The following is a 22,343-nucleotide window of genomic DNA, read 5'->3' as shown; positions in this document are numbered from 1 at the left end:
AAAGGTTTATCCCATTGGCAGATCCATAGTTTTACGGTATTGGGAAAAAGGTCTGCAATCTAAGTCACTTTTAACCTTATCCAACACTAAGGTAAACCTTGGAAATCGTTGAAATAGTGTTCATTGAACCCAACTCACTTATTCCACCCAAAAAGGAACCACATTCAGATTATATTTGAATGAGTTAACACTTTTGATGCTGAAATTTACAATGAATGATTTCAAGCCAGCTGTTTAATAGTCAGTGATAAGTCCAATGCCACTTCTTGGTGCCATCTTTCAGTTACCGTGTGAGTGAATACCTATATGAGAAGCGGCGTGAATATGACAAGATCCTTGGCTGTTATCTACGGGATCCCTCCAGACGGGTAAGTCCTGCCAAGTGATACCATTGACTTGGTTAACTGCAGGTCAGTACAATCCATTGGTATTTGTTTGATCATACTGAGGAGAGTCCTGTATATATGCATAGTATATGTCCAGTCAACATTATGTGATAGTTGATATACCCATCTTATGATTTTATTGATTACTATGTGCCATTTAACAGAGGACATCATTTACAAGGGTGACCAGTGAGAGATGTTTTTTCCTATGAGGGAATGATCTGTGACAGGCAGTTATTTGGGTGATTGAGTGGTTAACTGTTCAGTAGTCTTGCTGAAGACCTATATTTGTAAGCACAACGTAAAACCCAATTTCACCTCACCTGTATTTGTACAATGTATCAATTCCATTCTTGGTATCCTCAGTGATAAGGGTGGAACATACCTCTTGTTTGTAGCATTGTAACCTGTCTTTGGAATGTTCCAGCATTTACCATTCAAAATGCTTGGTTTGTTATTGCTCATCCAATAACTGTATGGCATAGCAGCATAGAAGCTGCTCACTTGTGTATGGTGGGTCTTTATTCTGTGTATCCAAGCACTGATGTTTGTTCTTCAGTACCATTCCTTCAGTTACATCGAGAGCATCATTCAGAGTGACAGATACACTGCTGTAGAAAAGGGCTCAGTCAGGACAGAAGCTCTCAAAAATCTACAGGTAGGAACAGCTCTTGGTGGGTGTTGGTGACTAGACTACATTATTGTTAACATTGTGTGAAGTCAGAACGATGTGATATTGATTGTTTAAAGTGATTGATTAAAGTATACTTCAGCTTGACATTACAGTACAACATGGCTGCATGTTGACAAAGTGATAGTGATAATTGTCATAATACAACTTAAAATAATGAGCCACTCCCTGATCTCGTAAAATATCGAATGCAATGAAGGCTCCCTGAGCACATGTGTTTTACCACCATGATTCGAGTCACCAGATTGTCCTGGTCAGCATGTACCTGTCAAAATGAACTATGAAAATTAAACTGTATGAATTGGAAGCCTCTCATGTTATCACAATAATTGTGGTCACCACTCGATCAATCTTCTGTTTGTGTAACAGGAGCTGGTGTCTATAGACTGCAAGCAGGCTGCTCAGACTGTTATTACATGCCTGGCTGATAACCTCAGCGATGTCGTCAGGAAACTGCAGAATAAACCAACTGTCCTGTTTGAGTTTCTACAAGGAGTCATATCCTACAGGTAGGCAGTCAGCTTCATGTCCTACAAATAGGCATTCAGAATGGTAATCTACAGAGGTCTGATCAGATTCATATTCCCACACTCACTGTGTGTATAGGAATATGCATGTGACTACATAATTAGGAAGAAAACGTTCAATGTTGCTGCTTGGTGGTTACAGGGACTCTCAGAGCAGTGCTGTCCACACAGATCGCCAGATCACCATCGAGCCCAATATCATCGAGCTGTATATCAACCTTATGTGTGAGCACCGTCCCCACGATGTGTGCAGCTTCATCAAGATGAATGAAGGCTATAGACTTGAAGAGACACTTGAGGTAGGCAAAGGGATATTCTGAAGAATATAGTGGAATCAGTGATAATCTGATGTTAGCCAGATCCAGATGTCTCTCAGACCAAATTTACTGTCCTACGGTAATTTATTGTAAATTGTATGATTATGAGGTACACCCTAAATGACTAAAAACACATTTTGACTACATAGTTAAGCTGCTGTAATAGTGTCTATTTTTATCAGCTGGAAGACTCAAATACCATCCCACCCAAGTCCTGTTTAGATGGAAAGGCTGTATACACATTATCCAAAACTAATTACATGATCAGATATTACAAGTATTCAGGCTGATGTAATGTATGAATCTGTTTTGTCTTGAATGTACATCAGTACATCAGTAATAATAGTGAATCCATAACAGATGTCCAAACACTGAGATATCTTGTCAATAACATCTTATGTTCACTGGTGAAATTATCATTATTTGTTCTATTTAAAACATTAATGTATAGAATCACTGTAAGTCTGTGCTAAAATGAGAGGAGTGCTTTGGACATTTCATCTGTCAGTATATTGTTGTGACTGAAGTGTCATGTTACAGATATGCAGGAAACACAAGGCGTCTGAAGCCACAGCGTACCTTCTGGAGAAGGCAGGAGACATTCAAGGAGCGTTTGGCATCGTCTTGGAGGTTCGGTTCGGTTCTGATAGATTTCTGGATATCATAGGATGATATTTCAAACTTCTGATACATTTATTGGTCCTGCTGAAGGGGGTTTTAATGTTATATTTATTGTTAATAAGGGTGGTAATATGAACATGCAACAATTTTTATGATAATGCATTTTAGTGCATTATTTATGATTTTGTTTACAGAATTATTTAAAGTCAAAGTTGTACTTAAAGCTTTCCTACCTCGTTAAACTGCCATGCCAATATTATTTAACTTCACTTAAGAGTGGAAATTAAACCATACAAACTTGTTTTAACATTCCAGAACATGCAGAGCAAGATAAAATGTCTTATGGAGGTGCTTGAATCAAGGGAGAAATCTCAGAGAGGTAGGTTCTCTTGTGCGAGTCAGATAACAGTGTATAAGCAGTAACTGTTAGGCTGTGTTAGGTATCACTGGCATTCATGATATAGTTCATTGAAGGAAACATGGGCTGTAAACAAATGTTTTCTGTAGTAATAACTATTTGTTTATGTTTTGTGATCACAGCACGAAATACTGAATTGACCTGGTTTGTTTCGTTCAGGGTGGTATGCAGGTTGTCAAGAACCTGTTGACAAAGCAACATAGTATACTTAAACAACAATATCTGTGGCCATGAATTAAAGCAGGCTATGAAGATGCTGACTAGTGTTGTTTATGTTCCCAGATCCAGTTGTTCTGTTCCAAGAGGTGGAGGCCATCCTGTTGGTCATCATTCAGCTCTGTCAGCGGAACTCTGGCAAGATGGATGAAGCTGGACGTGAGGTGAAATGTTCAATGAATTGCATCATCCTATCTTCTGTGACCACTGAACCTAGACATTATCTATAGGATTGTTAGGATTGTAAGAAGTGAATATTTTACTATTTGCTGGATTCAAGGATAGAATAAGTCCCCATTAAGCTGCTCGTGCTTGTTGTAAGTGTTCACTACACTTGATCTGGTAGTCAGGTTCTGTGAAATGGCTTGGGACACCAGTGTTCACGAATGGTGTTTCAAAGTAACAGGACATTGGGTCCTGTAAGTTTAAGATGTCTGTCTGACCCACTGAAAATTCACAGGACCCATGGAATAAAATTAAACACACATTTCAGATTTAACATTTCTCATAATTGGCATTGAAAATATTAACAAACATAAGAAAATTAAGATAAAATAAACAGCAAACAAGTGTCACATGTCACATATAACAACTTCAGTCAAAGTCATTGTGAAATATACAGTCGGACACTGGGGCCGGTGGGTTGTAGACTTCTATCGGACCGTTGACGAGGGTCAGACACTATTCGCGAACACTGGGACACCAGAAATGGGCTTTACACATTGTACCCATGTGGGGAATTGAACCAAGGTCTTTGGCATGAAGAGCAAGCGCTTATCCACTAGGCTACCCCACCGACCCTCAGGTTCTGTGAAATGGCTGATTATGCAGCATTTGTGTCACGGTTAATGTTCGTTCTTCCAGTCACCACTACTATTGGTATGAACTAATCAGTGAAATGTTGTATGTATCCATTTGATCAAAAACATACTTAGCCACAGCTAGAGGTACATTCCAACCTTCCTCCTGTGGATTCATTTTCTGCTGTCAGTGTATTTTGTACAGAATATTATATGCCCCATTTCCTTAATGAGTTCAATTAAATCCTGGAGTCTCAATTGTATGCAGGACTTTCTGGGGTTTTATGCACAGGAATCTCCTCATTACTGCAGTTAGATGCTGGAGTTGGAGAATATCTGAAAGATATATAAGAGAAGGTGTTTTGAGGAAATATGGTGTACTTTGCCAGTATTTGATTTTAACGCCATCCTTTTAAAATTTCCATATATACTGGCAGATTGTAGAAATGATTTAAGTGTTAGTGAAGCGTAGTACTGAGACCTTTTATCAAAGAGATGCTGCAAAATATTGAAGTGAACATTGTTTTCTGTCTACTGTGTGCAGGCTCTGTGGTTCCCCCTGCTGGAGAACATCATGTCCCCCCAGAAGAGGATGAAAGATACAGCAAATAAACAGATCATAGAAGGTGATACATAGCATTATGTCAACTACTTGGTCAATTGTTATACGTCGGTGATATATAGCATTATGTCAACTACTTGGTCAATTGTTATACGTCAGAAAAAGAAAATGCATTTCAGGACACATGTAAGTAAGAAATGATTTTAAAAATTTCAGATTTCAAGCAGATGACCCACCATGTATTAAACAGCATGATGGGATACATCTCCCCACCAGCCATACTGAAGAAAATCATGCAGGTGTGTAGCAGTGCACGGAACTCTGTGTGTTCTGGTGCTACTTGAGCCGTGTCTCTTCATATCCTAATACAGCGCAGCACTGTGATGCACTGTTGCATCTAAGGAGTATGATTTTTACTGGATACATCTGTTTGAATTAAGATCTATTTATCTACAGACAATGTTGACTCTGGGTTTCTGGTGTGATGTTCCATACTTCAGGGTTTGTCAGAACTTCATGCAGAATCATTGTAACATAGTACAAGATTTTGATAAAATTATAACAGAATGGAAGATAGGTAGGGGATAGAGGTTTTGTTTGCTCACCTTGCCTTGTTTGTGGGCTTATTATGTTATGGAGGTAGTCTGTTGTCCATCTGTTATTGTCAATATCTCCACTAAAACTACAAGGGCTAACGGACTGAAACATTAAATGAATGATCCCAGCTATGGTGTCTGAGAAATTTCACAGAATGCCTATCCAGATGTTGTCATTTCTGTATTTCAGGTGAGCTACGGGCCCTGTTGCTCTATTTTAGTTGAATAGATTGACTGTATGTCTTCTACGAATTGTCATATATTTCTTCTAGTATATGTGTCGTAGGAAGGTTTGAAAATATTTTCATTAGGTCTGACATAGGCTCAGTTGTGAATATTTCATCAAGTAGATTCAAAAACATGTTTCTCCATAGGAAAATACCTGCAAAACAAATGATAGCTATTTACTGATCTTATCCACGTGGGCTTCATGGAATTGATTGTAGGGGCCCCAGTGAATGCACCCAGCATGCATTGTTTTGGATTAATTTTATGTACTCTGGATGCAATATTGTCAGTCTGCTAAATCTCTGTGGTTATGAAAGCAGAAAGCTGTACAATTTTCTAACAGAATGCTAATGAATGGGAAATCCCCGAGTTGTGTTGTGACAGTTCCTTGTTTTCCTCCAGGACCCAACCTACAACACTGGTAAGTTCGGGGAGGTGAAGGAGCTCATCATCGGGATGCTGGAGAACTACAACTATGAACAGGTAGGCTGCTGCTCAACATAGATCTATAGTACTTCTATTTTAGGAACTGGATATATTAAAACTGCCCCCTGTTGAGATGCTGGTGTAATAGGAGTATTTCCATGGGTAGTGATATTCTGGCTAAAAAGTTGCAGTGGATTATTTATCCAAAGATATTATTTTTGGAATAATGTCTCATAACATTCTCTCCTCCATTTATTTAACTAGGACTGACTTTTGCTTCAAAAAGCTTCCGGAAGATAGAATATTCATACGAGAAAATATTCCAGAAACTGCCTTTGGAATTAATATCCATAGAAAAAGCTTTACATGGAAAGAGTCTCCAGGGGAATAAATATCCTGTACCGTAGGAACTGTATCCAAGGATCTGGCCCATGTGACCTGGCTCATTTTGTATCATGATATGACAGCTTCAGCAGTGATCCAGCCATGTGGCTGCATTTATTGTGGTATATTCCAGCCATGTGACTGTTGTTATGGTGGTATATTCCAGACATGTGACTGTTGTTATGGTGGTATATTCCAGCCATGTGACTGCATTTATGGTGGTATATTCCAGACATGTGACTGCATTTATGATGGTATATTCCAGACATGTGACTGCATTTATGGTGGTATATTTTTTGTAAGCACTCTGCAACAAATCGATGCTCTGTTGCAGACCTTGATGAAAGCGTGCAAGAACCTACTTTATCATGATCTACATGTTCATCTGCGGAGTCTGACCGGTGCTGCAAGTCGAGGCTTTGTTCCACGTGGTGACAGCTGCCACCTGTGTAACCGCAACTTTGTCAACCCCTCAGACACAGACCCAGTGTCAGTTTTCAGGTACAACATTTATCCTTATACCACAACCCATCCAACACAGGCCCAGTGTCAGTTTTCAGGTACAACATTTATCCTTATACCACAACTCCTCGGACACAGGCCTAGTGTCAGTTTTCAGGTACTATATTCATCCCTATGCCACAACCCATCCAACACAGGCCCAGTGTCAGTCTTTGATTCCATATCTCAGCATCTGTTTATTATGAACACACCTTAAACACCTGATGGCTATAACAAATTGCATATTTTGTCCTGGTTATTTGCTGTATATTTTTGTAAAAATGCAAATAACAAACAACACTCAGGATGAACTAAAATTGGTGCCCGCCTTGAGTTCATTATAACTATAGTTTGCTGTATATGATAAGGCAGCTATACCAGTTCCCCTCCAACTTTAACTATCCATAAACCATAACACTTGGCTCTAGGATACCAATCAAGAATTATTTGTGGTCTTGTTACATTGTATAACCAAACGGAAATACTCAGTTGTGGCCTTAAATCTGGTTTCCCAGTTGTAAGACGATCCCAAATTTACCTTACAATTTATACCCACTTTGTAAGGTCATAACATGCCAAAGACACATGAGGTTATATTGTGATGTGTATGTTACTGCAGGTGTGGGCACAGTTACCACATTGCTTGTCTGAGGGTGCTGGGGTCTATCCATGTGATAGATGGAGAGGAGACATGGGTGTGCTACTTGTGCAGTAATGCCAAGAGAACAGGTCGACTACACAGCTCTCGCTTCCACCGATCTCTCTCCAACCCGAGTCAAGCTGCTCTACACAAGCAGGAGAAGTCCAAGTCAAAGGAGGTATGTACATGTTAAAGGATTATTAGAACTATGTATCTCCTTGCTACAAACTTTCTCACTTTGTGACTATACAAGATCCTTTCAGGTGACACACTGATTGTTGAAAATGTAAACATAATGTTTGTTGTATCCGAAATGAACACAAACAGCTGTGGGGTGTAAAGCTTAACGTATATTTTCAAATGTGACAGCCTGAACGAACATAAATCAACACTATCTTGTGAAATACATTATAAAATACATCAGAACTATTTATCAAAGTACAGCAATACAAAAGACAATTATATAATGAAAAAAAAGTCAAGCCCGACAGCGAGTATCCTGGGGAAAACCCGGAAAGTAGTTCCGGCAAAAGTTCACATGACCCAGATCGTCTCGAAAACGTTCACACACGTATCAACGATGTTTACACACGTATGAACGATTTGAAGGGTTCAAGGGAAATGAACCTTGATATTTAGATCACATGACCGCTCTCTCAACCAACCAACGTTTGGGAATCTGTGTAAACTTCAAAGTACAGCAATACAAAAGACAATTATATAATGAAAAAAAAAATCATTATCTTTTAGGGTATATTATTATTAGTTCAATTATAGAATATGTATTACGCATCTGCTGTGGAGTAAACATACCAGATATGTGAAACCCAAATCTTTGTTACCAGTCAAAAATCTGTACAATAAAACATACAATACTCATACACATAGTCAATCAACCACTTATATCAAACATTCAGGCATCCATTCAAATGTACTAGTATGTAATAAATACAGTTATAATATGATGTTTAGCTGCTTAGTCCATAGGTTAGAGTTTGCTATTTTAATTGTACATGTAATCCTAATGAGTTCATCTTCAACTACAAATATGTACAAGATATGATATATTTCAAGTAAATCAAATTCTAATTACATTATACAGTACATATTTTTAATTCTAAGATGCATCGCTAGAAGATCAAAGGCGCCGACAGTACTTTATCACCTGATAAAGCACTTTGTGCTTTGCATCACACTGTATTGATGTCACTAGGCCATTCTAGTCTGCCCCCTCATAATCAAACGTACTCTTGGTAAACGACGTCACAAAGCATGTCAGTTGTCATTGCAAAGTAGAGATTCCAACGGGTACGAGCATCCTCGTACTTTAACTATAATAGTTCAGGACAAAAGTGTACTTAATTACACTATACATGGGGGTAGAATGAACAGTATTTCTTAATTAAAATAAACTAGAAACCATCCATATATACAAGGTTTGACATAATATGAACCCACCTCATGTCATCGTATGATAAGAAATGCTATCTCTATACATATTTGAGAACAGAATGTGTCCTTCCTTCGGAAGTAAGAGAGCAAGTGAGTTTTAAATCTGAACATTGAGGTTAAGCTGTGGCCAGCTTGGCCTATCAGTGGGACAATAGAACTGACAGGAAGCACTGGAACAAAGAGAGTTGTGAGCATGCAGTGTGACATTTAGTGGAGGCTAAACTGAGAGTAAAGTTAATAGTGTAGAGTTATTGAATTAATGTGTAAAACTTAAAATGTTCATGTATAAAACATAACAAATATTCAACCACACCAATAATTATTCTATTCCTAGTAATAAATGGTAACAAGGTCATACCCCTTACTGCTTAATAGAATACCACTTTAAGCTACCTAATCTAAATTAAAAGCTGTGCACATACATACATACAAATATTTGAGTTTGCCACAAACATGTTGGCCACAGATAGTGAAATTTGATGTCAACAATGTGTAAAACCATGATAACATTATCAACTAAAGGAATTAGAGTTTATGGCGAGTCGAAGCATCTGTTTCATTTGCTTTTTCATATTTTTGTCAGATATTACAATACACACATTGCAGGCCTTGAAACCAGAAATGTTGCATTTCATGTTGTTTTTCTCAGTCGGCACTTGATCCTCAACATGCTCAAGCCTTTGAAAGTGTCCGGCGAGCAATGAAGACTCCATCAAGGGTGAGTACTCAAACTTGGATGATTAGTACAACTAGAAAGGTGTTTGCAGCCAATTGTAAAGCAAGACTCAGGATCTTCACTGCTGGTTCTGGTACCAGTTGTATAACATGCTGCTACATCAATGTGCAGAGTTGATAGAGACCGATGATCTTTGAAAGCCAGATTTGCCCTAAACCTGTGCTCATTGAAGTCATCAAAATGTAAACATTTAAAGTCTGTATCACCTTGGATATTCCTCCCCATCAAAATGAGATGGTATGGTACAGCATTTGATGTGGTGATCCTCGTAGCCTTCATTTCATACAACAGTCTTCCACAAACCATTCAGGTACAAACAAGTCTTTGACATTACTGATGTCCATGCAGGTTTATTTGCGTTGACACATTCAAGAAGTATGTGATGTGTAAAACTCATTGAGTGTAATTCCTGTAGGGAGTAGGAGACTAACAACATACAAGAATACTTTTACTAGTTTATATATGAACCATCTAAATGACTAGACATTCCAGACACATTTTATATGTCTCATCATTTAAACCCGTAAATTTCCATCACAAATGAGGCTAGGATGTAATTGACCCATGAAGATCCGGGGTAGAATAGGTCTTCAGCAACCCACGCTTGCCACAAAAGGCGACTATGCTTGTCGTAAGAGGCGACTAACGGGATCGGGTGGTCCGACTCACCGACTTGGTTGACACGTCATTGTATCCCAAATGCACAGTAGGATGCTCATGCTGTTGATCACTGGATTGTCTGGTCCAGACTCGATTATTTACAGACCGCCGCCATATAGCTGGAATATTGCTGAGTGCGGCCTAAAACTAAACTCACTCACTCACTAGGATGTAATTGGAGGGTCATCACACAAAACTCAAGATGGGTGAGTGAGTGAGTTAATATTTAACGTCACATCAGCAATATTTCAGCCATATCGTGACGAGCTCAAGATGGGAAACCACATAATATCTGTACAAGCAGTGATACATGCAAATCATGTACAGGTAAACATAATGTATAAAGTATTGTTTACGCAGTGGAATTACTAAAATAATTTGTGAACTTGAAATGTGAAAAAAACGTGCTTAACTAAATGGTAAATAAACAACGTTCTTGCCACTCCGACCACCAAACTAAATATGATACTTTTGCCACTCCGACCACCAAACTAAATATGATACTTTTTCTAAACTACATGAACTAAATAAGCTATCTGATAAGATACACAACTATAGTTCTAAATTGTTTAGTATCTATACTATGCCCGAATATGGCAAACTATTTGTGTAATCTAACAACCAGTGTCTCACTGATCAAAATTGTCGACCATCCACTTAGCCGTCAGAAAGCTATGTGCTCGACCCTGCACATGCAGAAAGTGACTGCACGAGGCGTTACGTTTGCGTTTTGATGCAACGTTCATGGTTCTTGTAAAGATTGGTTTTGGCTATCAGATAACAAAAAACCAAAGAAACTAACTTTCTCTCCAGAACAAGTATAACTGATTGAGTGCAACATCAAATACATACAGGGGTGAAATAACTTTAAAATTGCTAGTGTACTCCGGAACAGTGGCACATGTAAAATCACTTGCCCCGTTTTCTTGTTGATTTTTTTAAATAAAGAACATAATTAACATTGGAAAGTCAACTGGACAGAAAAAAACACTGGACTCGAACGTCGGGCAATGGGTTATTTCCACCCCTGATATAGTGTTGAGTTATTTACAGACCGCAGCCATCTAGCTGGAATATTGCTGTGTGAGGTGTAAACAAGAAACAAACAAAGCAATTCTATTAGATAAACAGAGGCCTTGGTTCATGAAAGTCCAAGTAACATAAATACCATCTGAATACAACCATCAGGGGAAGGAGCAAGAATTAGCCCTGAAACATCATATGAAGAATTAGCTCTGAAACGTCGTGTAAAGAATAAAAAAGAAGTTGATATCCATAAAACGTGTCATGTATTCATGTTCGCCAACTTCTAAATGCCTTTCAAAATATTCATGAATACCATCTGTTAATTTTTTTCGCTTCACATGTTACAGCTTGCAATCCTTACAGAGCTTGCAAGTGGAGAACCGTCAGGGCGAAGGAAGGGCTACAACAGAACTGCTTCCAGCATATTCCAGAATGAAACTTTCAAGCTCAAGCTGGCTCCACCCATAGCTATGGAGCTAGCATAACAAAGGGTGTAAAAACATAAGTAAATAAGTGTAAAGACTTTTTATCATGTCAATGATACTTCCTTACATTAGATAAATATCTAATAATGCTAATGAGATTAAGGTTCAAATGTGAATACATGAAGATCCAGGTTAGAATTGGTCTTCTGTAACCCGTGCTTGTCGTAAGAGGCGGCTAGCAGGATTGGGTGGTCAGGTTTGCTGAACTGGTTGACATATGTCATTGTATCCCAATTGCGTGGCTTGATGCTCATACTGTTGATAACTGGACTGCCTGGTCTGGACTCGATTATTTACAGACCACCGCCATATAGCTGGAATATTGCTGAGTGCGGGGTTAAAAATTAACCAACCAACCAAATCAAATGGGAATACTGTAATCGTAGTTATTTTCGCGTGGGATTAATTTTCGCGCTTTTAGCGCAAAATGATTGTGCGTCAATAATCATACCAAGCGAAATATTCATGGTCAAGTCATGACAAATACTCAAATAGGAACAACATGCTATTTGTTTATTCTCTCAGATAACAACATCAAAACAATATATAAAGGGATAGAGGCATATACTAAAGTACTGTCGGAAATGCTAGAAAAATGCTTTTTAGTCTTAATATCTTTATATAGGTGATAAATGTACTATGTTGTCAATATATCAACTCGCCAATAGTGTACCTAATTTTTATTTCAATCGATTTAACATTCCCATGCATTTAATAGTCTTTACATTTATGCTTATAATGCAGGTGGTGTAGAAATACGAATTAACGTTTTTTCCTAAACAAATAAATGTTGAATGTTTGTGTTACTTTACTTAATTTTCGTTTCTTTATTGAAGAAATATTAATATAAATGTTAAGTCTTGATAAATAAGTTTCCCGTCAAGCATGCACATCTTTATCACAGCGTCCACTATGGCCAACGATTTGCAGTCGATTGTTGCAAAGGTTTATAAGTTTTTTCTGCTTGAAAAGGACAGAGATAAACCTTTCATTAGTATAGAAATGGTTATTACAGAACTTGTAGAGCTGTTGGTATGTCTTACCAACAAGTTTACAAAATTGTTAAAGGTCACATGCAACCAAAAAAGCAAACATAATTAAAACACAATTATCACTTCTTCATGACATATAATATGCATTGCTGATTATGAAAAAACAAGTAAACAAAATTATAAGCGTATAATCGCAAATCAAAAGTGCAATATTTTGTACTTGGGTTTTACCTCCCTCAATAATAGAATCCCATTTTAATCTAAATCTAAATTAAAAGCTGTGCACATACATACATACACAAAAAATGTTTTAGTGAAATTTGATGGGTAAAACCATGATAAAATGATCTTTGTTTTGTAGTTCTATTGTCAAATTGAAACTGACAACTAAAGGAATTAGAGTTTATGGCGAGTCGAAGCATCTGTTTCATTTGCATTTTCTCATTTTTGTCAGATATTACAATACACACATTGCAGGCCTTGAAACCAGAAATGTTGCATTTCATGTTGTTTTTCTCAGTCGGCACTTGATCCTCAACATGCTCAAGCCTTTGAAAGTGTCCGGCGAGCAATGAAGACTCCATCAAGGGTGAGTACTCAAACTTGGATGATTAGTGCAACTAGAAAGGTGTTTGCAGCCAATTGTAAAGCAAGACTCGGGATCTTCACTGCTGATTCTGGTACCAGTTGTATAACATGCTGCTACATCTATGTGCAGAGTTGCCAGAGACCGATGATCTTTGAAAGCCAGATTTGCCCTAAACCTGTGCTCATTGAAGTCGTCAAAATGTAAACATTTAAAGTCTGTATCACCTTGGATATTCCTCCCCATCAAAATGAGATGGTATGGTACAGCATTTGATATGGTGATCCTCGTAGCCTTCATTTCATACAACAGTCTTCCACAAACCATTCAGGTACAAACAAGTCTTTGACATTACTGATGTCCATGCGGGTTTATTTGCGTTGACACATTCAAGAAGTATGTGATGTGTAAAACTCATTGAGTGTAATTCCACATATTGTTCGGTAAGAGATTTCTGTAGGGAGTAGGAGACTAACAACATACAAGAATACTTTTACTAGTTTGTATATGAACCATCTAAATGAGTAGACATTCCAGACACATTTTATATGTCTCATCATTAAATCCGTAAATTTCCATCACAAATGAGGCTAGGATGTAATTGACCCATGAAGATCTGGGGTAGAATAGGTCTTCAGCAACCCATGTTGACACATGTCATTGTATCCCAAATGCGCAGTACGATGCTCATGCTGTTGATCACTGGATTGTCTGGTCCAGACTCGATTATTTACAGACCGCCGCCATATAGCTGGAATATTGCTGAGTGCGGCGTAAAACTCAACTCACTCACTCACTAGGATGTAATTGGAGGGTCATCACACAAAACTCAAGATGGGTGAGTGAGTGAGTTAATATTTAACGTCACATCGGCAATATTTCAGCCATATTGTGACGAGCTCAAGATGGGAAACCACATAATATCTGTACAAGCAGTGATACATGCAAATCATGTACAGGTAAACATAATGTATAAAGTATAACTGACTGAGTGCAACATCAACTATATATTGTTGAGTTATTTACAGACTGCAGCCATCTAGCTGGAATATTGCTGTGTGAGGTGTAAACAACAAACAAACAAAGCAATTCTATTAGATAAACAGAGGCCTTGTTCATGAAAGTCCGAGTAACATAAATACCATCTGAATACATGACATGTTTTATGGATATCAACTTCTTTTTTATTCTTTACACAACGTTTCAGAGCTAATTCTTCATATGATGTTTCAGGGCTAATTCTTGCTCTTGATGAAGGAGCAAGAGTTAGCTCTGAAATGTCGTATAAAGAATGAAAAAGAAGTTATCCATAAAACGTGTCATGTATTCATGTTCGTCCAACTTCTAAATGCCTTTCAAAAACTTCATGAATACCATCTGTTAATTATTTTCGCTTCATATGTTACAGCTTGCAATCCTTACAGAGCTTGCAAGTGGAGAACCGTCAGGGCGAAGGAAGGGCTACAACAGAACTGCTTCCAGCATATTCCAGAATGAAACTTTCAAGCTCAAGCTGGCTCCACCTATTGCTATGGAGCTAGCATAACAAAGGGTGTAAAAACATAAGTAAATAAGTGTAAAGACTTTTTATCATGTCAATGATACTTCCTTACATTAGATAAATATCTAATAATGCTAATGAGATTAAGGTTCAAATGTGAATACATGAAGATTCAGGTTAGAATTGGTCTTCTGTAACCCGTGCTTGTCGTTAAGAGGCGGCTAGTGGGATCGGGTGGTCAGGTTTGCTGAACTGGTTCACATATGTCATTGTATCCCAATTGCGTGGCTTGATACTCATACTGTTGATAACTGGACTGCCTGGTCTGGACTCGATTATTTACAGATCACTGCCATATAGCTGGAATATTGCTGAGTGTGGGGTAAAAAATTAACCAACCAACCAAATCAAATGGGAATACTGTAATCGTAGTTATTTTCGCTTGAGATTGATTTTTGCGCTTTTAGCGCAAAATGATTGTGCATTAATAATCATACCAAGCAAAATATTCATGGTCAAGTCATTTTAAATAGGAACAACATGCATTTTTCTCTCTCAGATAACATCAAAACAATATACAAAGGAACAGAGGCATATACTAGTAATAGCGATCACAATCAGCAAATTTTTGTAATCAGTTTGTCAGTTAATTGATAGCTGATTACTCGTAATCACAAAATGAAAGAAGCTCACTTACATCAGTCACAAATCACAATGTTGACACAAGTATAATCCCACATCTCTCTGATTGTTTTAGTTAACACGATTCAATTATGGAGGCCAGCTTTGATCATTGCATGGCTATGGGTTGTGAAAACTTTGTGATGGACACCAACACTCAGGCATTTGAAATGCACGGAAAAAATACTGCGCTAATAGGTCTTTTGTGAACTTTCCGCGAAAATTGCACCCCATGAAAATATATACGATTACAGTATACCATAATATTAAAAAAAAACCAACCAGTCAGCACAATATCTTCATTGCTCCATGTAAATTAAAAAAATTGCTAAATATTGAACATTTCTGTTAATGTCTGCGCTGGAACTATATTGACTTATATTGTATACTGGTGAGAGAAAAATGAATAGAGTTTTCAAGTTTGTAGATGAAGGTCAGCACTCTGTAAAGGCAGTGTGCCATGTTTTCTAGGTCATATATATACATACTGTTATGTGCAATATGTAAATGTTTTATTATTAAAGTATGAAGTTGTCAAACCACCACCTCATTAGAGTGTACATTGAGGAGATCATACTCATGCACCTGCGCTCTGTGCAACAAAAAGGCCATATGTGGGGCATAGTGTGTGAGTTGGTTTTATTGTAGCTTTTAGCAATATTCCAGCAATATCACGGCAGGGAACACCAGAAATGGGTTTCACACATTGTACCTATGTGGGGAATCGAACCCCAGCCTTCAGCATGATGAGCGAATGCATTAACCACTAGGATACCCCACTGCCCCATATTTGGGGCATATATGTATGATTGCTTTCATGATTTTGTAAAAACTGAATATCTTACAAGGTCTTTCTTCCATCATATTAAACCAGAGTGACAAAACACACAGCTTTAGCAATATCAGGGCTGGGGACACAAAATATTGGTTACATTCATTGTACAAATGTACCTTCTAGGAAATCAATTCTGGTTTTTCAGTGTGACAAGCTAACAACACCTTAAACACTAGAAGAGTTTGAGACTTCAATTTAATTTTGAGGATGGTCATGTGAGTGAATGAACATACACCTTACAACACAAAATTCAGAACATTATAATCAATTTTAACTTTAGGTCATTCAAAAACTGACAACATCCATCCTATTATGTTGACACATATACAGGTATCTTTTCAGCGGATTGTGTTGACATCAAAATTACCTTTATATTTTTTCAAAAGATGCAGATTCATTTGGTCACAATCTACACAACACACATTTTTAGTAAACGTGGTGAGTTATGTGAAATCGAACATCCAAATGTCACATTATTATTTTTTAGAGGAATTAATCTTGCCACCTTTGTATCTGTACCCTAGCGAGTGCATCCCTTAAGTTGCTGAGGCAAAACCATGAATGAATTGGTGAGTTTGAATGAACACCTTTAGCAATAATCCAGAAATGTCACAGTGGGTGACACCAGAAATGGTTTCACATTAATCATGATCCTCCTTCCCACGGAAATCACACATTAGAGTGAGTGAGTGAGTGAGTGAGAGTGAGTGAGTTTGTTTTTTCACTTCCTTTAGCAATATTCCAGTAATATGTGATGGTGAATCCTGCAAAGATATACATGTGTATCAGCTGGTATTGATTAACTCTTGTCCTACACCCTCTTAATACAACATAAAATGGGGTAGCCATAGTGGTTAAAGCGAGAGCTCGCCACGCCAAGGATCCGGTTCGATCATCTAATCTGTTACACATGGGCACAATGTGTTAAGCCCATTTCTGGTGTCCCCCAACCGTGATAGTGCTGGAATATTGCTAAAAGCGGCGTAAAACTAAACTCAGTCAGTCAGTCGGTCAGTCTTAATGTTCACTCTGACAGAGGTGCCAACTCTTGGATCAAATACCGTCATTTGGTACTTGTCTGCCTGAAAAACTGTGCAGATATCTCTGTTTGTTGCCCACAGCACACCAATTGTTCATTTGAACAATACTTTCTTCCTCAAGGTGTAGAGTGGTGCTGGTGACTGCTTGTACCGCCCCCCGTCCATCATGGCATTGGCTCTTCCAACCTCATTGTTCACTAATAACAACACACTCAGGATATCATATCTGAAACAACAGTAATCCTGTGCAGTAATCTTGAAAGAGTTTTGAAGACAGACAGACAGACAGACAGACAAAAGTTTATTTCAGTCTCTCTACTTTTACATCTTATCATAAAAGGTATAGATAATCATAAAAACAGCACCACTGCTCTAAGGAGTTATGGGAGACTCTAAAACAGTTTAAAATTCAGTAAAAGGATAAAGAGTTTATACATATAGCATCTAATGATGCTTCAATAGAATTCCTTGGCAGGTTTTGGCTGCAACAAAACAAATATCAACAACATGTAGAATGGTGGCCAGTTTATCTATATCTGGCATATTAACAAGGAAATTTACCCATACATATATTCAGGAGGTCAGATCCGCTAGAATTATATAAAGGACAGTGAAGAATGATGTTTGCCTCATCTTCGTCAACATCTTTACAGTGGAAACAAGTACCATGTGGAATCTTATATTGAATTTGGATGGATGCTACCTTTTCCTTGAGTGAGTGAGTTGGGTTTTACGCTACACTATTCAAGAATTATCATGGCTGGGGACATCAAAAATGGGATTGACACATTGTACCAATGTTGGGAACTGAACCCAGGTCTTCAGTGGGACGAGTGAACGCTTTAACCACTAGGCTACCAACCGCCCATAACATGGTCATCAGATGATGAGAACACTCAACTCTATCCATGATCAAAATGGGATTGTTTTACTCACTTTGTACCATACTTGTTAAGCATTTCGGCGAGTTTGGTGATGTACCAGGATCCATGGCTGCGACTCCTGTATGATACAAAGCCAGGCACAGTAGCGTAGCCAATCAGGAAGTCGGCTTCATTGGGGATTACCTCCCTTGGGATCCCATCTTCCTCTACTTCAGCACTGTCTCTCTGAATCTCTTGACCTGAGGATTGTACATGATTTCATAATTATTTAATAGGACCTTTGATTCACATATCATTGGCAGTTCTGTAGGATGTGTTTTGTGTTACCAGGTATGGTGCTCATATAACTACAGAAACAGCAGCATCAAATATATTGTAGTACACTCCAAGGGGAAGTGAGGTGAAATTGGGTTTAATGTCGTGCTTTAGAATATTTTGCTCATATGATGATGTGCATGCGTGTGTATGTGAGGCTTGTACCAGCCCAGACTGAAGCTGCTTTTATAGTGCTAGCTCACTGAGATACCATGCTGCAGTGAAGCATGAATACCCCACTCAGACACATTATACTGACTCTGAGACAACCAGTCCTTGTTGTACCCATTCATGCCGAGCGCCAGATGGGGATCAACAAGTACCATATTTTAATGTCTTTTGGTATGACGCGGTCGGGGATCGAACCCGCAACCTTCTGCTCTCCGGGCGGACGCTCTAACCACTACACCATGGAGGCGGTCTACACTCCAAGGATACTGTATTTCAGCTTATGGAACACTTATAATGCTTGTTCTGATGAGATACCAGACAGACAAATCATCACATCTGCGAGTTACATCATACAAAACAGATTGGAAACTCTTCACCAGTGTGTATACACTGTTAATCCTTCACCTTTAAAATACATAGGGGCACTATTCTTAACCATGAATTAGGCCTGATTCCAGTGAGAACTCGATCAAAGAGCATGTAGTTTATATGGCACAAACTGCAGTGTTTATTGGTAGACATTGATGTAATATAGTAGCCTTCAGGTGTTCTCTGTAGACTTCAACATGATTACCATAATGTCAAGAAATGGTAGGCTTTGTACAAATTTCATGCACAGAGTTGGCTTGATTTTGCTTCCTGTAGTCTTACAGGGCTTCATTTCTTTAGCTGGGTAAAGGTAGACATGTCACCCCTATCTTTTATCAGTATTTTAACAGGTGATGGAGAAATGCAGTGTTTACATGCCAGGGAAGTAGTGATGATGACAAACACCTACCTTCTTGTTTTTCTCTGCCTTGACAGGCTTGAATAAAGAATAGTTTGGGTTTTCCAGCTAATGATGGGCACACAACAGATTTGAAAGGCCCGGTCATGTCTGTGATGCTCACAAGCCTCCCATCAGTGCCATATATGTGCCCCTGGGCACCATGAGACAGGATGCAACACGCAAAACAGTCATATTCTTTATGATCAACATTCAGTGCCATATTGACCAACACACGGACCATGTCTGTACTTTTCATGTTGTCATATTGGCGGACATCGAAATAGAGCTCCGTGAATGTTTTCAGAAGATTTGCTGAAAACAGTTTGTGGATTCTTAGTGACTGATGCAATTCTCAGCACAACAGAGCATGAAAATTATACACCATTTACTTGATGTGTTTTAAAATTTAAATTTCTTCTTTGCAAAATCTGATCATATACACAAATCTGTTTTACAGAAGAGAGCAGGGTAAATAATAAAGCACACATCAGATTTGAAAGGTCGGGTCATGTCAGCAATGATGACAAGCCTCCACTCAGTGCCATATATGTGCCCTTGGGGACCATGAGACCGGACAGACACACAAAACAGTCATAATCTTTATGATCAATACGTAGAAGTGAACAGTGTAATTTTGCTGATATTATACATTAAAATGTCAGATACAGGTCATAGCATATTCTGATATCAAGTGAATGGTATTTTATACTCACAAAACAACAAGCGTATAAATATAACCATATCTGTCTTGGTTAACTATTTCTGACAAACTCACTTGCATCCACATGTGTCCCCTCTCTGTTAGGCATTTCTCTCGCTCCTCTGTCCTCGGGGTCTTTGTGGAAAACCTCATTGTTGATGATGATGCATATACCTGAAAATGCCATAGAACTCAAATTGTTAGGAATATGTGATAATGTTTGTACAAATCCTTAAAAACAAACTGTTAAGCTGGTTAATACATCTACAGCTATATAAGTTTGTTGAAAAACAGAACTTATAAACTCTTTACAGACAAAAAGATCGTTTGGAAGTTTATTAGTAGTAAGATAACAGCACAACTTGCCTCTGGGTTTGCGGTCCATTCTATAGAATGGCATAATTCTATCTGGTGCTTCTTGTGTATGACTTGAACTAGCTGGAAAGAAAATGCAGAGCACAACATAACAGGCAGACTTGATAGGGGGTGAGTGAGTATGGTCTTATGCACTTCTATATACATTCCAGCAATATCATGGCAAGAACACCAGAAATGATCTTCACATATTGTACACATGTGAGGAATCGAACCCAGGTCATCAGCATCATGAGCCAAAGCTTTAACCACTGGGCTACCCAACCGCCACACGATATAATATAATATAAGTAGGAGTCAAACAATTGTTATTTAAACAACAACATCTCATGATAACATATTCTACAGCCAAGAAAGCAGACGCCAATTGCCTCACACAACCTAAATCAGTAACAGATCAGTTGAAATAGCTTTAGCATAAATGATTAATTTATTGTACAGATCTGTAACTAAGCCAAATAAGTACATAAAGAATACTGTTTTGAGGGGACTACTAAAGAAAAATAATTTTGGAAAAGGACCTAACATGTTACAGTTTTACGGGTCTCATTTACAATATCAGTTGTTTCACCTACCTACAGCCGGTGGGGCTGCTGGTTGGGGTGGATCTTGCTCTGGTTCTCGGTATCTTGCCTCAGCTGAAACAACAACATTCCAAATAACACACTACAGAACAAACTGAACATTAAATAGCAATTGTTTGGACAGTCTAACAACTTTTGTTCAAGGTAACTATAAATTTGCAATATTTAGTTGTTAAGAATTACAGGATTTTAAAACCCATAACAAACTAATGCAGAACCTATAGTCCAAAATTGTCTCTGAATCATTTTCAGGAGATACTAGTGTTAATATTATATGACTATCACTTGGTGGACTAACACAATCCCGCAAAAGGAACAGAATGTTGTTGTTTATTATTAATGGCTCCATTTGTAAATTGTAAATAAATACACCTGTTAGCTGCTTAATTAAACGATTAAAGATTCTACTGTGAATACTGTACGTACATGTATTTACGGAAATGTTGGCATGATTGTGTAGAGATGTTCTCTGTGGTCTTGATGCCAGGCTGATATCCTGAAATCCTGATGTACAAGCAAGCACATTTTAGTCATCAACACACACAAAACACTTCAGCTTATGTGTTTGGGGGTTGGGTTTATGCTTTGAAATGTATGGCACTTACACTGTAGCAAGTAAACTAAATGAAGGACTGAAGTCAGAAGTGAGTGAGTTTAGTTTAGTTTTACACCACTAAGCAACATTTCAGCTATATGGCGGGGTTTGTAAATAATCGAGTCTGGACCAGACTATCTAGTGATCAACAGAATGAGCATCATTCTACACAACTGGGATACAATGACATGTGTCAACCAAGTCAGCAAACCTGACCACCCTCTTACGACAAGCATGGGTTACTGAAGATCAATTCTAACCCGAAGTGAAGCAGGTCACTTAAATTTAACACATGGTGAAACCCAAAAGCATGGGGCCAAGGATCTAAACTGGAGTAAAGGGACTTTAACCCAGTCCAGTTGTGCCCAATTAGCACCCACACAAACAGTTGGAGAGAAACAACTGTCAGTAGGGGTGCATTTGCTGATTGACCTGTCAGTGTACTGCAAGGGTGCATGTACATCAATGAATGACACTGACAGCGATCAATAGTTCAGACCCATATCACATGAGATGACAAACATTTCAACAGACATAATAACCAATAAGGCTGTGTCTCATATATCAAGATGAACTATTCCAAAAGAAAATTTGAACCCTTTTCCAAATCCAATCACTCTCATGAGAATTATTTGGTAATAAA

At 38.2% G+C, this 22,343-nt stretch overlaps 2 protein-coding genes across 8 annotated transcripts in view; one reads left to right on the top strand and one right to left on the bottom strand.

Moving 5' to 3' along the window:
• LOC124265294 (vacuolar protein sorting-associated protein 8 homolog) overlaps window positions 1-11,675 on the top strand; it is a 38,749-nt gene extending 27,074 nt beyond the window's left edge. Inside the window, 14 exon segments of the mRNA XM_046700083.1 lie at window positions 284-368; window positions 946-1,044; window positions 1,447-1,586; window positions 1,747-1,903; window positions 2,462-2,551; window positions 2,858-2,921; window positions 3,243-3,340; window positions 4,521-4,602; window positions 4,755-4,837; window positions 5,765-5,845; window positions 6,507-6,673; window positions 7,293-7,491; window positions 9,415-9,483; window positions 11,535-11,675. Of these exon segments, the coding sequence (XP_046556039.1) occupies window positions 284-368; window positions 946-1,044; window positions 1,447-1,586; window positions 1,747-1,903; window positions 2,462-2,551; window positions 2,858-2,921; window positions 3,243-3,340; window positions 4,521-4,602; window positions 4,755-4,837; window positions 5,765-5,845; window positions 6,507-6,673; window positions 7,293-7,491; window positions 9,415-9,483; window positions 11,535-11,672 (1,552 nt within the window). The 3' untranslated portion in view covers window positions 11,673-11,675.
• A 5,607-nt stretch (window positions 11,676-17,282) lies between these two features.
• Window positions 17,283-22,343, bottom strand: part of LOC124265296 (caspase-8-like) — a 36,605-nt gene continuing 31,544 nt past the window's right edge. For all 7 annotated transcript variants that reach the window (XM_046700087.1, XM_046700086.1, XM_046700089.1 and 4 more), the window contains 7 exons: window positions 21,532-21,609; window positions 21,097-21,159; window positions 20,513-20,584; window positions 20,222-20,320; window positions 19,456-19,758; window positions 18,244-18,430; window positions 17,283-17,533 (listed from right to left, as the gene is read on the bottom strand). In XM_046700087.1, coding sequence (XP_046556043.1) covers window positions 17,401-17,533; window positions 18,244-18,430; window positions 19,456-19,758; window positions 20,222-20,320; window positions 20,513-20,584; window positions 21,097-21,159; window positions 21,532-21,609 — 935 coding nt within the window. In that variant the 3' untranslated portion in view covers window positions 17,283-17,400. The remainder of the gene's footprint in view (window positions 17,534-18,243; window positions 18,431-19,455; window positions 19,759-20,221; window positions 20,321-20,512; window positions 20,585-21,096; window positions 21,160-21,531; window positions 21,610-22,343) is intronic.

This window comes from Haliotis rubra, unplaced genomic scaffold, assembly GCF_003918875.1.
Source record: "Haliotis rubra isolate DU_JTF1 unplaced genomic scaffold, ASM391887v1 Scf97, whole genome shotgun sequence".
Lineage (NCBI taxonomy): Eukaryota > Metazoa > Mollusca > Gastropoda > Lepetellida > Haliotidae > Haliotis > Haliotis rubra.
The sequence above is the reverse complement of the archived record's forward strand: the minus strand, read 5'-3'. Positions and strand labels throughout refer to the sequence as shown.